This window comes from Artemia sp. Qi Xiang Cuo, unplaced genomic scaffold (genome assembly GCF_049724085.1).
Source record: "Artemia sp. Qi Xiang Cuo unplaced genomic scaffold, ASM4972408v1 HiC_scaffold_2950, whole genome shotgun sequence".
Taxonomy (NCBI): Eukaryota; Metazoa; Arthropoda; class Branchiopoda; order Anostraca; family Artemiidae; genus Artemia; species Artemia sp. Qi Xiang Cuo.
Genome location: NW_028300348.1, coordinates 289,104 through 306,654, shown reverse-complemented (window position 1 = coordinate 306,654; position 17,551 = coordinate 289,104). Strand labels below are relative to the sequence as shown.

Genomic DNA, 17,551 nt, shown 5'->3' with positions numbered 1-17,551 from the left:
CACAATATCTATGTTTATACAGCCGTGTTTGGTGATCCTTTTAATTCATTGACGTCGTGGGACATTGTAACAGACCCCTTGGACATTATACATTCATATGTGAACAACATTCGAGCCCTTTTTGAACGACAGATAAGGGAGTGGAGTGGTAGAGATAGCTTAAAAGCGTCAATAGGACTAAAAAAAAATTTAGTTAGCCTAAATGAAAATGCAGGTGAGGTTTATTCGAGGTATGTACATACTGAAATGCTACCAATTCGTAATTGAATCACTTATCAAAAATTTACGAGCCTAAGAAAATTTGCGTTATTTTAAAAAAGGAGGAACCGCCTCCTCAGATTCATAGTATTTTAATGAAAATCACACTGTCAAATTCAGCTTATCAGTGAACCTTGTATTTTTTGCCAGAAGAAAGATCACGGATACATGTTTATTTTTATTTTTATTGTTCCCAGGGGTGATTATGTTGACCCAGTGGTCCTAGAATATTGCAAGAGGGCTCATTCAAACGAAAATTAAAAGTTCTATTGTGATCTTTAAGTGACCAAAAAATTGGAGGGCAACTAGGCCCCCTCCCACGCTCTTTTTTTCCCAAAGTCACCCGATAAAAATTTTGTGATTGCCATTTTGTTCAGTATAGTCAAAAAATGTAATAAATATGTCTTAGCGGATGACTTAATCCCCAAAAGTCCCCAGGTGAAGGGCTGCAAATTATGAACTTTGCCCATTGTGTACATATAGTATTGGTTATTGGGAAGTACACACACGTTTTCAGGGGGATTGTTTCTGGTGGGGTGGATCGTGGGAGGGCGTTACGTGGGAGGATCTTTTCATTGAGGAAGTTTTCATGGGGGAAGGGAAATTTCTATGAAGGTGTCAGGTTTCCCAGCATTATTTAAAAAACGATCAGAAATTAAATAAAATACCAGTTTTTTTCAACTGAGAGTAAGGAGCAACATTAAAACTTAAAACAAACATAAATTATTATGCATATGAGGGGGTTCGTCCTCTAGTTAATACCTCGGTCTTTACGCTAAAGATTTTTTTTTGCACTTTCAAAAGAGCTTTTTATTCTAATTAAACGGCCTTTGTGTTCCAGTGGTCATTCTTAAAGAATTGGAACAAAATTCGAACGAGTGAGGAATTGACTAAGGGGTGAACCCCATCGTGTACGTGACAATTTATGTTTGTTTTAAGTTTAATGTTGCACCTTGCTTCCAGTTGGAAAAACTTTTTTTTTACTTATTACTGTAAAGAAACCTCATAAAGTTCAGTCAGCCCCTTCAGTATTTCTCGGCAGCTTTGATTTTTTTCTTTTGAATAATTTTAGGTACATATAGCTGAAAATCAGAGCCTGTTACATTTACACTATATAGCAATACAGTTACTGCAACAGTATCAATGACTTACAATGGTTTGCCCATTGAGTCTAATCTTAAAGCTACCCGGTTTTGTCTAATAAATGATTTTCAACACAAAATTCAAAAAGCGTATGAGATGATTCTGTCTTGCAGGCGACTATATAACCTCTATTTTCATGCACCAATTTACAATTCTTTCTCTCCCCCCTCATGTCTTAGCCTTGTCACCTTTCTGGCCCATGTTTACTTTTGATGAGATAAAAACAATCTGTAGCGTGTTTTATAATTTTGCAAAATATCTGCTAAACCTCCTCATCTGACCAAGGAATGGACGTACATCTGCGCGTTATGGATTGCACGATCCCTTAGCTGTGATATCGATATGGGGGGAGGGGGAAAAGTTGCTAAAGTCTTTGGATCCTGTCCAAGTCTTTATATACCAAGCATTAGTCAGCATTAGCTTGGAGAAATTGGAAAATAAGTCTGTGAACAAAGAGAATAGAATATTGGAAGCTACAGTGGTGACAGTGGTCAAGTATAATTCTGAAGCGTGGGCGCTCCGAAAAACGGAGGAAGATTTGCTAGATTTTTTCAAGAGAAACTGCCTACGGATTGTTTTGAGTACTCGGCTGACTGACCGTATTTCAAACAGTTGGCTGTACAAAAAGTGTGTTTAAGCCGCTTTCTAGGGCTATAATGAGAGAAAGGTTAAGGTGGTTAGGGCATGTTCTGCCGATGAAGGATGACAGATTGTCCTTTTTGGCCAACCGTCTAGGGCTAGACAGAAAGCAGGTTGTCCAAGGTTGGGGTGAGAAGATGTCGCAAAGAAAGATTTCAGGTAAACGGTAAAAATATCAAAATTTATTTCCACCTCAAAAACAACAGCAAAAGGAACTTTTACTTTAAGAGAGTTTAATTCGCGGAAAATAGTGATAACAGATACATTGAAGATGTTCAAGAGAGCTTTCTGTCGATGTCTTTATGGTTTATGCTCGAACTTACTGATTTTATTTGAAGTATTTAGAACGGCGAACAGTTTTTTTTTGTATAGACAAGTGTATAGTTTGGAAAATAGTTTTTAGGAATGAACAATACCTAACCTATTACCCAATGTCAAGAGAGTCACATGATACCACCAGAGAGTTAAACAATGTATATTGAAGGAAATTTACGTTCCCAAAATTGTTCAGTAACAATGTTATTTTTCATGTGACGGCGCGCTGAAACAATTCTACTGACAATAGCCAATCGAATAAAAAGAAGCATAAACCAGTAACACGATTTCAAAGGAGGGCTGTCTGGACTTATATCATTTAAGGTTGACTCTCCCTCTTTGATCCCTTTTGTGAAATTTAAATAAGAAAAATAAGTTTTTTCACCTAAAAGTAAGGAGCGACATAGAAACTTAAAACGAACAGGAATTATTACGTATCCGAGGGGGTTGCCCCCTCCTCAACACCTCGCTCTTCATGCCAAAGTTTTTCGGACTTTAAAAAAAGTTACGTATTGTTCTAACTAAACGACCCTTGTGTTTCAGGAGTTGTTTTTAAAGAAGTGGGACAAAATTCAAACTTTAGCGTGAAGAGCGAGGTGTTGAGGAGGGGGCAAGCCCCCTCATATTCGTAATAATTCCTGTCTGTTTTAAGTTTTAATGTCGCTCCTTACTTTCAGGTGAAAAAAATTGATTTTTATTGAATTTCTTATCGTTTTTTTAAATAAATCCAGGATATAGATAATTTCTTAAACCACATGGACTTGACATAACATAAAGAAAGAAAAACTATCAAAAATGGGGTTTCTAAAGGCCAAATGAAAATGCTGACAAAAAACAACAAAGTCAACAACCCCTTAAGTCTCAAAGAGTGTCTGCGAGGAATGTAATTATTAAAATCAGGAATCAGATGGCATAGCTCATCTCCAACTCATTCAATTGCTGTTTCGTTTTGGTTTGAGTGAATGAATGGTTTTCTTTTATTTCTCAGTTATTCGCTAGTATCCGTCAATGGTGGTTCAATTTTGATTTTTTGTTCTTTTTTTTGCAAATCACGGATATTGGTGAATGACTCACTTTTATTGTTGTTAGGTATTTCGTTTTTAATTCTTACAATTTTTGGCTTCTATTCAGTTTTATTCATCTTTTAATTTTTTGTTTTTTTCATTGTTTTTTTTTTTCACATTGACTTTCCGCGCTTTATGTTGTTGGATTTTTCTTCGGCACTCTCATTGATTACATTTTTTCGTTTTGCACTGAAGAAGAGATGTGTTTGTACCCTCGAAATATTCGCTTTGTTGTGTTTTGTCAGTGTTTTCATTTGGCCTTTAAAAATCCCATTTTTGCTCGTTTTTCTTTCTTTATGTTAAAGCCAGGATATCTGGCTCCACTTCCACGGAAAAATCCCCTTCCACACGAAAATAACCACTGGATAATTTCAATCCTGGTGAAAATTTTACCCCGGACAATTACCCTTAACATCTCCACGCGTAAAATTGAATTGGTAAAGAGAAAGCAAGACATATAAAGAATTTTCACATAGGAATTCTGGCAAATTCTCCGACTGTACAATTTCTCCTGAAAAGTTAAACCCCTGGAAACTTCCCTCTCCATGAAGAATTCTCCCCGTGCCAAATCCACCCAGCAGAAAATTCGTCCTCCCCTCTCCACCCGAAAAATGTATGCATACTTCCCAATAACAAATACTATAACTTATTTTAAAACTTAAAAACCTTGCCCTAGGGACTGTGGGGATTCATGTTGTCTCCAAAGACATAGTTATTGAGCCTTTCAACAATGTTGAACAAAATAACTATTTCTAAATTTTGATCGGACGATTTTGAGAAAAAAGGGCGTAGGAGGGGGCCTAGTTGCCCTCCAATTTTTTGATCACTTGAATTTTTTTTGGCACTAAATTTTTTGGCACTAGAACGTTCCATTTTCCTTAGAACGAGCCTTCTCCTGACGTTCTAGGCCCACTGGGTCGATACGATCACTCCTTGGGAAAACAAAAAACAAACAAATAAACACGCATCCGTGATCCTCCTTCTGGCAAAAATTACAAAATTCCACATTTTTGCAGATAGGAGCTTGAAACATCTACAGTAGGGTTCTTTGATATGCCGAATCTGATGGTGTGATTTTCATTAAAATGTTATGACGTGTAGGGGTCTTTCCCCCTTTTTTGAAAATCAGACAAATTTTCTCAGGCTCGTTACTTTTCAAACAGTTCGTGGTAACGAACTGCAAGTAAGGAGCGACCCGGCTCAATAGTAACCAAAACACAAAAAAATAGAATTTTGATGCCAATAGATATGTCAAATAAATCAGATTTTTATGCTGATTTCAAATATATAAGTTTCATCAAGTTTAGTCTTACCCATTAAAAGTTATGCGCCTGAGAAAATTTGACTTATTTTCGAAAAAAGGGGGAATCACCCCCTAAGAGTCATAGAACGTTAATGAAAATTACACCATCAGATTCAGCGCATCACAATTCCTACTGTAGATGTTTCTATCTGCAAAAATGTGGAATTTTGTATTTTTGTCAGAAGAAAGATCACGGATGCGTATTTATTTGTTTGTGTGTTTGTTTTTGTTTTTTATTTCCCCAGGGGTGATCGTATAGATCAAGTAGACCTAGAATAACGTAAGAGGGCTCATTTGAATGGAAATTAGAAGTTCTAGTGCCCTTTTTAAGTAACCATAAAGATTCGAGGGCAACTTGGCCCCCTCCTACGCTCAGTTTTTTCCCGAATACACCCAATTAAAATTTTGAGATAGCCATTTCGTTCAGCATAGTCAAAAATCTAATAAATATGTCTTTTAGGATGACTTAAACCCCCACAGTTCACAGGGGAAAGGCTGCAAGTTATGAACTTTGCCCATTGTTTACATATTGTATTGGTTATTGGGAAGTATACATACATTTTCAGGAAGGACTTTTTTTCTGGGGGGGGGGGCTGTATGAGGGGGTTACTCGGGAGAATCTTTCCGTGGAGGATATTTCCTTGGGGTAAAGGACATTTCTATGAAGGGGCGCGGGATTTCCCAGCATTATTTAAAAAACGATCAGAAATTAAATAAAAAAAAACAAGTTTTTTCAACTGAAAGTAAGAAGCAACATTAGAACTTAAAACGAACAGAAATTATTGCGTATGTAAGGGGGTTCACCCCGAAGTCAATACCTCGCTCTTTACGCTACAGTTTTTTGTTTAGTGCTTTCAAAAGAGCTATCTATTCTACTTAAACGGCCTTTGTGATTCAGGGGTTTGTGATTTAAACAAAATTTTAACTTTTGCATAAAGAGCGTGGTATTGACTAAGGGGAGAACCCCCTCATATACATAATAACATATACGTAATAAAAAAAAACAATAAAAAAAAAACAAGCGATACGGCTCAATAGTAATCGAAACTTTTAAAAACGGAATTTTGATGTCAATAAATGTATAAAAGAATGGGCTTATAATGCTGATTCTAAATATATAAATTTTATTAAGTTTAGTATTACTCATCAAAGGCTACGAGCCTGAGAAAATTTACCTGATTTTTGAAATATGGGGGAAATATAGAATAGAATATGATTTATTGGCTAAAATAGCACAAAAGCTAGCATAAGCACGTCAGAATTACCATAACAAAACAAATGTTATGGGACAAACATAAAACAAAAAATTGAATCAATAATAAAATAAAACATATGTTGAGGGATAAACATAAAACAAAAGTTATATCAATTATTAAAATGGGAAAAAAAATAGAGGACAAGAGAATTTTTGTACCTCATGGTCAACATTTGGGGATACAGCTCCAGTTGGGTATTTGGAGCTCTACAAGCAATGAGTCTTGTATTAGGAAGGGTTGGGGGATTTTCTTTAAAGGGAGGGAGAAAACGTCGATGATAGTCAGAACTAAGGCACTTGTGACCAAAGTTCATGGTAAGGATGTGACGTCGTGATTTCAATGTAATAAGTTCAAGTCTAGCCAAACCTTCATCGTATGTAGTATAGGCCGTCCCCAGAATAATTTTTATTGCTCTTTTTTGAATACGTTCAATTTTAGAACATTGGTATTGGCTCAACAAAGGGTTCAAGACAGGACCAACATATTCCGGACAGGGCCATGTATATGACAACTAAATTACTTTAAGGTTTTGAATTGATATGGAGAACTATTCGAGAGGAGAGAAAGATTTAAAGAGAAAATAACCTAACTAAGATAAGTGGTAAATGTGGGAGTTTCATTTAAGGTCGTTGTCCAACTGCACACCAAGCAGTTTAATAGTATTTAAATTTGGTATGCGAAGGTAATTATTGATAGGGGGTATAATTTTTAAAAAAGAAAATAACATGAAACTGCTTTTGGGTATACTTAAGTTCAGTTTAACATTGTCAAGATCATTCGTTAAATTGTTAATTAGTGAATCGAGTGTAACATTCAAAGTATTAGATGTTTGACAAAGGTTCAGTAATGTCAAATCATCCGCAAATTTAAAAGATTTGTCAAAACTTGGTAAAACATTATTAAAAACTAAATGCTAAAGGACCTAACTTAGTCCCTTGAGGTGCTCCACAGGAAATCGAGGAAAAACCTGATGAATCCTCGTTAGGGAGGACTACACATTGCTCATGGCCAGACAAAAAACTAGCTAACATACGCAAAATAAAATCTCTTGCACCTAAAGCCCTTGCATTATCTATAACTGTCTGATGATCCAAATTGTCGAAGGCTTTGCTAATATCAGCAAAAACAGCCTCAACGTAGGAACTATTCAACTCAAGAGGTTTGAAAATTGTATCAAGTATATAAATTAAGGAATGCGTGGTGCTATGATTCGGCCTAAAGCCAAACTGATTTGGGTTGATTTTGTCATGAATATCGTCAAAAAGGAAATGGTAAATAAAACTTTCAAAGATTTTTAGAGAAAATGGGGGTTTTTGATATTGGTCTTAAGTCAGAGGATTTCGCTAACAACGATGTTTCCAAGCTTTCGAGATTCTTGGAAAAATCCTTCCTTAAAGAGTTTATCTCGTTCATTTATTAGCCAAAAATTTGTTTTTTCCGTCCCCAATTCGCTGTTGAATGAATACGTAGCATTTTATGTCTGAAAGGTGTCACAATATAACCGGAAAAGTACTACTAAAAACCTAGAGACCTTCTATTCCCATGAGAAGGATAGTATCTTGGTTTATAAGTTGCGACTAATCTTTACCCTGAAATGCGCAACCTTTTTATCAACAGTACGCCTATAAGAGCAACTGATCAATCGCTTAGGGAGAAAGCAAGATAAAGGGGTCCAAGAGATGCATAGATGGTCACTTTCCCCAAATGGAGGAGTTATTTTGGGGACACAGTAGTAATCTTCAATGTTGGTAAAAATTAAGTCTAGGGTTTTATCACCGCGTGCAGGCGACTTGACCACTTGATCGAGCCTAAGAGCAGAGTTAATCCACTTTTTGTTTAGCTAATTAAAATTACCACATAATGTAGTTGCAGCATAGATATAGTCACAGTGAATTCCATCCGTATAAAGCTAAAGATATGCCATCAGCTCCTCCTTAAATCCACTACAGCGAGGGTAATAAATAATACAAAAAATCATGCAAGATACTTCTTTTGGGAGGTTTTTGGGTCTGGTCCATAGCCATAAAACTTCGGTTTTGGAGTTGTTCACTATTTCAGAAAATGAAGGAATCCGATTAGGAAGGGTAGACCGACACAAAAAAGGTAATCCTCCACCATGACATGGAGGGATACCATCTTTGTCTATCCTGGGCTTAAAATGGGAAATATAATTTGGAATGGAGCAAAAGTCTTCAGTTGCAGACCGTGTTTCGGTAAGGCAAGCAATATCTATCTGGTTTTTGTAAAAACTAATTTGAAGTTCATCCATTTTATTTACCAGTGGCCTTACATTCGCTAGAAGGATTCTGGGAAATGTATAGGAGGAGGAGCAGTGTATCATACCAGAGTTTCTTGACTTGCTATTGTACACTTATTCATGGGTTCATTTAATGCAAATAACAGAACTGAGATAGACTGATTTTACAATTGGAATGAGAGAGAGTTGGAACGTGACATGGAGGTCTTCTGAATGGGTTTGTTCGGTGACGTTGATGATTCGGATTCATGTCGTTTTTGAGGGCAGGTTGGAACAGTGGGCTGGTGTGGCGAACTTCGTTTTTTTGGCTGCTCAATTCATAGTGGTAATACACGGGAGAGAGTTTGACTGTTGATGATAACTCTTTCCGGTATTATTAAAATTGCGCCATAGCCATGATTCAAATGAATCCGGTCACAACCAAAACAACAACCACTTCCAAACTTAAAACAAACTTTCTGGTGTAATAGTTGGCAGTCAGAGACTTTACACTCACCCCCAACATTAAAATTCTTGCAAACATGCAGATATTTACATTTTTTGCCAAAAAAAATCCCCTACAACTGAAAGAATTTCAATGAAAATCACACCGTCAGATTCAGCGTATCAGAAAACCCTATTACATAGGTTTCCAGCTCATATTTGCAAAAATCTGCAACTTTGTATTATTTGCCAGAAGAAACATCACGGATGGGTGTTTATTTTTCTTTTTTAGGGGTAATCGTACCAATCCAGTGGTCCTTGAACGTCAAGAGAGAGCTCATTCGAACGGAAATTAAAAGATATAGTGCCCTTTTCAGTGACTAAAAAGTCTGGAGGGTAGCTTGGCCCCCTCAAAAGCCCCTTTTTTCCAAATTTCTTTTGGTAAAAATTTTTAGACAGCCGTTCTTTCCAACATAGCTGAAAAACCCAAAAAATATACGTATGAAGGTACTAAATTCCCCCTAGAGCCCGTATGAAACGTCCGTACAGTTTAAATTTCCCAATTGTATGCGTATAGTATTTGTTATTGGGAACTATGCATGCATTTTGTTTTTTTTTTTGTTTTTTTTTTTTTTTTGGTGTGGGGGGGGGGGGGAAATTTATGCTGTTTTTTTTTAACAAGGAAAATTTTCCATGGGGAGGTAAGTTTCCAGGGAGGAAACTTTTCATGGGAAATTTTACACTGGGGGAATTTGCCAGATTTCAAAAACGAAATTCTTTTTATGTGTCTTGCTTTCATTTTGCCGACTTACTTTTACGCGTGGACATGTTAAAGGTAATTTTTTGGGGCAAATTATTACCAAGATTGAATTATCTAGAAAATATTTTTGTAGGGAGGAAGGATCTTTCTGTGGAGGAGGAGCCAGATTTCCTGGCATTATTTAAAAAACGATCAGAAATTAAATGAAAAAACAAATTTCTTCAACTGAAAGTAAGAAACATTATTCAAACTTAAAACAAAACAGAAATTATTATGTATATGTGGGGGTTTCTCCTCCTCAACACCTTACTCTTTACGCTGAAGATTGAATTTTGTCCCAATTCTTTATGAACGACGCCTGAAACACAAGGGTTGTTTAATTAGAACAATTGCAAGTTTTTTTTTTTTAATATTATAAACTGTAGCGTGAAGAGCAAGGTGTTGAAGATGGGCTTACCCACCTCTCATGCAGGAAAAGATAAAGATTAATGTGTTTCAAACAGTTCGTGGTAACGAAATGTTTGTAAGGTGTGACGCGAATACATAATAACCAAAACTAAAAAAAACAGAGTTTTGATAAAAAAAGATATGTGAAGAGAATTGAGTTGATTAAAACATTTACAGTTCATGAACCTCTCCTGCACCCCCTTCCCCCCTAAAGTAAATAAATTCTGCAGTGTAGGTTCTGCATTAAATGGATTTATATTTGAATTTTTTTGTGACGAAAGCCGAGAATGTCATTTTCTACAACAACAACAGCAATCTTACAGCTAGCCTAAAGCAAAACAAATTAGCCTATGAAACAAATTTGCTGATAGGCAAAAAAGCCTATCAAAAAATTTGTATTTTTTGCCAGAAGAAAGATCAGGGTTGGTTTTTTATTTATTGTTTTTTTTCTCAGGGTTAGTCTTATCGATCCAGTAGTCCTATAATTTTGTAACAGGGTTCACTTGAATGGATGCTAAACGTTCTAATGCCCTTTTTTAAGTGGCCAAATAAATTGGAGGGGAACTTGGCCCCCTCCCACGCTCATTTGTTTCCCGAAGTCACCCAATCAAAATTTGAGCCATTATGTTCATCATAGTCGAAAATCTAATTAATGTGTCTTTGAGGATGACTTAATCTCCCACAGTTCCCAGGGGAAGGGCTGCAAGTTATAAACTTTGCCCATTGTTTACATATAGTATTGGTTATTGGGAAGTATACAGATGTTTTCGGGAGGAATTTTTTCTAGTGGGGGGGCGGAGTCGGAGTCGGGTTACGGGGGAGGATATTTCCATGGAGGATATTTCCTTGGGGGAAGGAACATTTCCATGAAGGCGGCGCCAGATTTCCCACCATTATTAAAAAACGATCAGAAATCAAATAAAAAACAAGTTTTTTTCAACTGAAAATAAGGAGCAACATTAAAAAACGAACAAAAATTATAACGTATATGAGAGAGTTCGCCCCCTAGTCAATACCTCGCTCTTTACGCTAGAGTTTTTTATTACTTTCAAAAAAGCTATCAATTCTAATTAACCGGCCTTTGTGATTCAGGGGTTTGTGATTCGAACAAAATTTGAACTTTAGCGTAAAGAGCGAGGTATTGACTAGGGTGCGAACTCCCTAATATACGTAATAAAAACATACGAATATAGAAATTTGTTACGTAAGTTAATTCGTAAGTTACGTCAGAACAAAATTTCGAGAAAGCCAATTAGCCAAAAAAAGGAAAATTAAAATGCAAATCTCGTTTTAGTTATTCATTTACGGTGACCCAAAATAAAAGCTGCATTAATTCAAAAACGTTCAGAAATTAACTAAAAAAAACAAGTTTTTTTTAATGAAAGTAAGAAGCAACATTAAAACTTAAAACGAACAGAAATTATTACATATGTGAAAGAGGCTGTCCCCTCCTCAACGCCTCACTCTTTACGCTAAAGTTTGACTTTCTCACAACTCTATTTTTTAAACAATAAAAAACTTTAGCGTAAAGAGTAAGGCGTTGAGGAGGGGACAGCCCCTTTCATATAAGTAATAATTTCTGTTCGTTTTAAGTTTTAATGTCGCTCCTTACTTTCAGTTAAAAAAAAACTTGTTTTTTTAGTTAATGGCCGGTAAGACTAAACTTAAGCGGCGTTCACAAGCGTGTCTATCCATAATTCAATGTCTAGGCTACGACCGTTCACGATAAAATTCGATGCTAAGCTAAAACTACAAATTTAGTTTCAAATTGTAAATTTCTAGCCAGTCAAGAGAACTTATGCGGCAAAACTTTCAAAATTGTGATCCCTATTTTTACTGTCACAAGATAATGGATGAGATAAGCGAAACAATTGCCTTAGTGTGCTTCACTATTATGTTTGGTGTTGCATATTTGCCTATAATGAAAAAAAAACAATTAATGAGAAAACAAAATTAAATTTCAGTTTATAAATGTAAACATAAATAATAAAAAAGTGGAACTTGACACATTCTGATTGGCTGTAATCGTAAATCCTAAACATTGAGTTCTAGAGTCTAGAAATCAATGTCTAGCCAAGCGCCTTATCTAGCGTGTCTAACTAAGCACTGAATTTTACTTGTGAATGGTCGTTGCCTAGACATTGAATTCTGGCTAGATACGTGTCTAGACATGGGATTCTAGCTAGCCACGCTTGTGAACGCCGCTTTAAGGAACCTTATATGTTTGGAATCAGCTTAATAATCCAATTCTTTTGATTTGTCTATTGATATCAAAATTCCGTTTCTTAGAGTTTCAGTTACTATTGAGCCAGATCGCTCCCTACTTACAATTCGTTACCACGAACTGTTTGATTCCTTTTAAACATCTTTACAAAAATCATCTGTAACGGCGGGCTGTAAGGTATATTGGAATGAGAAGTCTTAGTCTTTTTGCCATTTATATCATATCCTAGCTCGTAACTAAAAGGGGACTGAGGATGAGGGAAAGTAGATACTTTTTGGTGATCAGATTTAGAAGACAATATGCGAGTATTTGAGTATAATCCAGTAAACAAAACTAGTTTGATTATAACGCTGTTTTGTGAAAATAATTTCTTAAGAAAGAGGCCTACAGTGTGGGAAACAAAAATTACAGAACCAGGTTATGGTATATGGATTTCTGATACCCTGATTTAACTTTTAAAAAATTAGAGCTAAATAGGTAATTTCAACCACATTAATTCAACGTTGTAGCTATACTCACGTCTATGCAGTAATGGGGTAAGAGTCAAATGCTTTCTGCTTCGTTTTCTGTCGGAGCTAGTGCTAGGTCGGGATGGACGACTAGGACTTCGTTTTTCACAAACAACTTTTTCCAGTTCATCTGCTAAAGACGCTTCACACTTTACTGTTTGTAGAAGGACTCCTGAAACAACAGCTTGGGTGAAAAAATGTTTATTCAACCAATTATGTAGGCAAAATTATAGCCATGGTAAGCCTCTTGAAAAAAAAATATGGATGCATTTGTATAGATTTTAGTGAAAACTTACCTAAGCCAATTAAATTGGGAAAGAGAAAATGCAGGACACACATTGAAAGTTTCCTGGGCAAAAAATGGTTTTTCCTCATTTAGTTCCTGGTGTTAGTACATTGCGATCTTATGGAAAAAGAACCTATCTCTAGTCTCCATAACTCCAAAGAGGAGCAAAAATCAGTTTTTCAAAACTTTGGGAATTTTTTCTTTTAGAACTTTAAATAAGAGAGAATATGTTGATATTCTATAGCATGCAGCAACAACGTGGATTTATTTTAAGTTAATATGAAAAAAAAAAGTTTTTTAACTGACAGTAAGGAGCAACATTGAAGCTTAAAACAAACACAAACTATCAAACATTTCGTGGCAACGAACTGTAAGGAAGGAGTGACGTCGTTCAATAGTAGCTTAAACTCTAGAAACGCAATTTTGATATCAATAAACATGGCTTATTATGCTGATTATAAATATATAAGATTTATTAAGTCTAGTGTTGCCCATCAAAGGCTACGAGCCTTAGAAAAATTTACTTGATTTCCAAAAAATGGGGTTTTCCCAGGGGTGATCGTACCAAACCAATGGTCCTAAAATATTGGGAAAGTGCTCCTTCAAGCGGAAATTTAAAGTTCTAGTTCCCTTTATAAGTGACCAAAATTTTGAAGAGCAGCAAGCCCCCCTCTTACGCCCTTTTTCCCAAAAGTCGTCTGATCAAAACTTTAAGATGGCTGTTTCTTTCAGTATATTTGAAAGTTACAACAAATATGTCTTTGGAGATGATATGATCCCTGATAATACTGGAGGAAGGGCCGCAATTTATGAAATTTGCACATTGGTTACACATAGTATTTGTTGTATGTACCAACATTTTTCAGGGGAGGTGAGATTTTTTGGGGATGTATTTTCTACCGGAGAATTTCCCGTTTGAATGGAATCTGGGGGAAGGGTAAACTTTCCATAGAAAGTTTACCGGATAATTTTCCGGAATTCGCATCCGAATTCTTTTTATTTGTCTTACTTTCTCGTTGGCGACCCCATTTCATATGTGGAAATGCTTTGGTTGCAATTGTCCAGGGGAAATCTTCGGTGGAGATGGAATTCTCTGGGCGATATTTATTTGTGGGAGGGATTTATGACGGGGAAATTCTCCATAGGAGAAACTTCACCAGGAGAAAGTCTCCATGGGGAAACTTTTTGCAGGAGAAACTTTCCAATGAGGGAGGGGGAGGGATTTCTAGGAAAATATTTTCCACACAGGGAAAATTCCACCATAACTTTAAAATGAATCAGAAATGAAATAAAACAAGTCTTTCTTCAAATGAAAGTATGCTAAGGATTATTTTTCCGGTGGAATCGTATCGTAAGCAAGAAATTTTTTGGGGGGAATTCGCAGAGAGGACGGAATTGTCTGGGGGTGATGTCCCGGTGGAGGAACTTTCTACGGCGGAATTTTTCATACGAAGGATTTTTCACGTGGGGGGGGGATTTTCTGGGATTATTTGAAAAACGATGAGAAATTAAATAAAGAAATAAAGAAAGACCGAACTTTGCGCTAAAGTTCGATCTTTAATCTCAATTCATTAACTTCCGGACGACCCTTGTTTCTCTGGGTGGACTTAGAGTTAATAATTTTTAGTACGATAGTTATTAGTTGGTACGCCATCTACGTACCGTAGTTGAAATCACCGTATCTCAATTGTCATCTGTGATTTTTTTTGTTTCAGCTTGTTATCAAATAGTTCGTGGCTTCAAGCCACGAACTTCAAGACGAACCACGAGGCTTTAAGCTCCTATCTGCACAAATGTGGAAATTTGTATTTTTTGCCAGAGGAAAGATCACGGATGCATGTTTATTTTTTGTTGTTTTTTTTTGGGTTTTTTTTTTCCCAGGGGTGATCGTATCGACCTAATGGTCCTAGAATATCGTAGGAGGGTTCATTCGAACAGAAGTGAAAAGTTCTAGTGCCCTTTTTAAGTGACCAAAAAAATGGAGGGCAACTAGACCCCCTCCCATGCTCATTTTTTTCCCAAAGTCACCCGATCAAAATTTTGAGATAGCCATTTTGTTAGGCATGGCCAAAAATATAATAACTATGTCTTTTAGGATATCTTAATCCCCCAAAGTCCCCGGGGAGAGGGCTGAAAATTATAAGCTTTACCCAACGTTTACAAATAGTATTGGTTATCGGGAAGTATACAGACGTTTTCAGGAGGGACTTTTTCTGGTCGTGGTGGGGGGATTGGTCGGGGGTTATTTGGGAGGATCTTTTCATGGATTAAATTTTCATGGGGGAAGGGACATTGCTAGGGAGGGGGAACCGGATTTCCCAGTATTATTTAAAAAATGATCAGAAATTAAAAAAAAAAGTACTTCAACTGAAATTAAGGAGCAACATCAAAACTTAAAACGAACAGAAATTATTACGTATATGATTGAGTTCGCCCCCTAGTCAATATCTCGCTTTTTAAGCCAAAGATTTATTTTAGTACTTTCATAAGAGCTATTCATTCTAATTAACGGCCTTTGTGATTAAGGAGTCATTTTTAAAGAGTTGGAACAAAATTCGAACTTTAGCGTAAAGAGGCATTGATTAGGGGGCAAACCACCTAATATACGTATTAAAAATATATGAATATAAAAGTTCGTTATGTATGTTAATTCGTAAGTTACGTATATTATTACTAATAAAAACGTTCGTAAATAAAATTTAATAACTTTCGAGAAAACCATTTAACCAAATAAAACTAAAAATAATATGCAAATTTTGTTTTTAATTATTCATCTACGGTGAGCCAAAATCAAAACCTGTATTAAGTCAAAAACCTTCAAAAATTAAATAAAAAAAACAAGTTTTTCAACTGAAAGTAAGGAGCAATTTTACAAATTAAAACGAACAAAAATAATCCCGTATATGAAAGGGCTGTCCCCTCCTCAACGTCTCGCTCTTTACGCTAAAGATTGACTCTTTCTCACAACTCTATTGTTCGTAAACAATAAAAAAACTTTAGCGTAAAGAGTGAGACGTTGAGGAGGGGACAGCCCCTAGTAGTAAGAGTACAATTCGTCCGAAACCTACACGCAAACCTACGCCTGAGGCATGGGTATGTGTGTAGGTTTCGAACGAATTGGGGTTACCAGGGTCATTTGCATAGAGGTATCATTTCTATAGAAGGTATAGTAATTTGAAATATCATATGGAATTTGCTTGAAGGTATATACTTTGCGTACGTGCCCCTACCAAACAGGTTGGTTATAATCTGTTCTGGTTCAAGTTTTTTCTAGCACAATTAACTGAATTTCTATTTCATGATAAACAAGTTTTTTTTTTAGGTTACATCCGTGTTGGAAAAACCGGTGGATCTTTTTTAGAAGCTAATTATTTTTTGTATATATTCAAGTTTCAAATTAGATTCCTCAACAGTTTTGAATAGTTTATTGAACATACCACAACTGACATTTTTTGTAAGCATTCACATAAAAAATTGATAATTCAAAGCAATTTATGTTGATTAAAAATTTTCTCATTATTATAATAAAAAAAAGAAATTATATTATCATTAAGTTAAGGAAGAAATTATTTAATTAAACTAGAAATAAGGTTACTTTTATACTTTTAAGCATTTTGTTTTTAGGCGCTTAAACATATAAATTATTCTCCTATAGGTTTAAGCTTTCGGCGGTTTTTTTTTTTTTTTTTTTTTTTTTTTAGGGGTGTTTTTGAAAATACTTCCAGGCCAGTCTGCATTTACGGTTTTATTTTTATAATTATCATTTAACATTTTTTGGTATTTTTTTGAAAAAAAAGTTATTAGATCTATTGAAAAAAAAAAAAAAAAAATGTTTTAAAGTAATTTAAATTCCTAAAATAAACTTAATTATTTTACAAACCCAAAATGAATTTTTATTTAAAGGAAGTGGACACATGCACTACCCCCCCTTCTGAAAAGAAGACAAGATATATCGAAGGTATATTAGTGCAACCTGCAAGACCTTCAGTTATCGAATTCGCTGCTAGAACTACACAAGACCTGGACCAGCCAATGCCTGCGAATCTTTCAATGACAGGGTCCTCTGACCCCCGTGTTAGCTCCATGCCAGCTGGAATGAACTTGAAAAGGGAGTGGACTGCTTTATATGCCTCAGCTCGGCCTGAAGATTCAGCTAGTGAAGATTGTGAACTTAACCCCCCTCAAGTTTTGCCATGGAGTTCAGATACAGAAGGCCAATCATAATTTGTAAGTGTATACATAATTTCTTTTGTTTATATCACTATTTTCAAAAAATAAGGTAAATTTTCTCAGGCGCATAGCTTTTGATGATTAAAAATTAAAATTTGTTTTCTAAAAAATATTTCATTTTCTTTAATTAACCAAATTAGCTGGTTTATATAAAGGAATTCTTATAATAAATTTCTATAACAAAAAAAAAAAAAAAAAAACCAACCATCTTAAATTAAAACAAAGATTCATTCAATGTCTATAATTCCAATAGTAATTTTAGACAAAAAACTATATAATTGAAAAAAACGAAATTGGAAACAAATGATAAAATAAAGGTAACTCGAACTGTTAGACTGGTATTTTTGCACTAATGCATTTGAATACATCCGCTACTTATCAGATCTACCATCGCTTTTCAATCCGATATGAATTCTAAGTGGGGTCGTATGCAAAGC

The 17,551-nt window shown here is 35.5% G+C and overlaps 1 protein-coding gene across 1 annotated transcript in view; it reads right to left on the bottom strand.

Annotated features, from left to right (window-relative positions):
• Positions 1–17,551, bottom strand: part of LOC148938769 (uncharacterized) — a gene marked incomplete at its 3' end in the record, with an annotated part of 160,790 nt that overhangs the window by 49,640 nt on the left and 93,599 nt on the right. Inside the window, exon 4 of the mRNA XM_089107551.1 lies at positions 12,609–12,770. Within this exon, the coding sequence (XP_088963677.1) occupies positions 12,609–12,770 (162 nt within the window). The remainder of the gene's footprint in view (positions 1–12,608; positions 12,771–17,551) is intronic.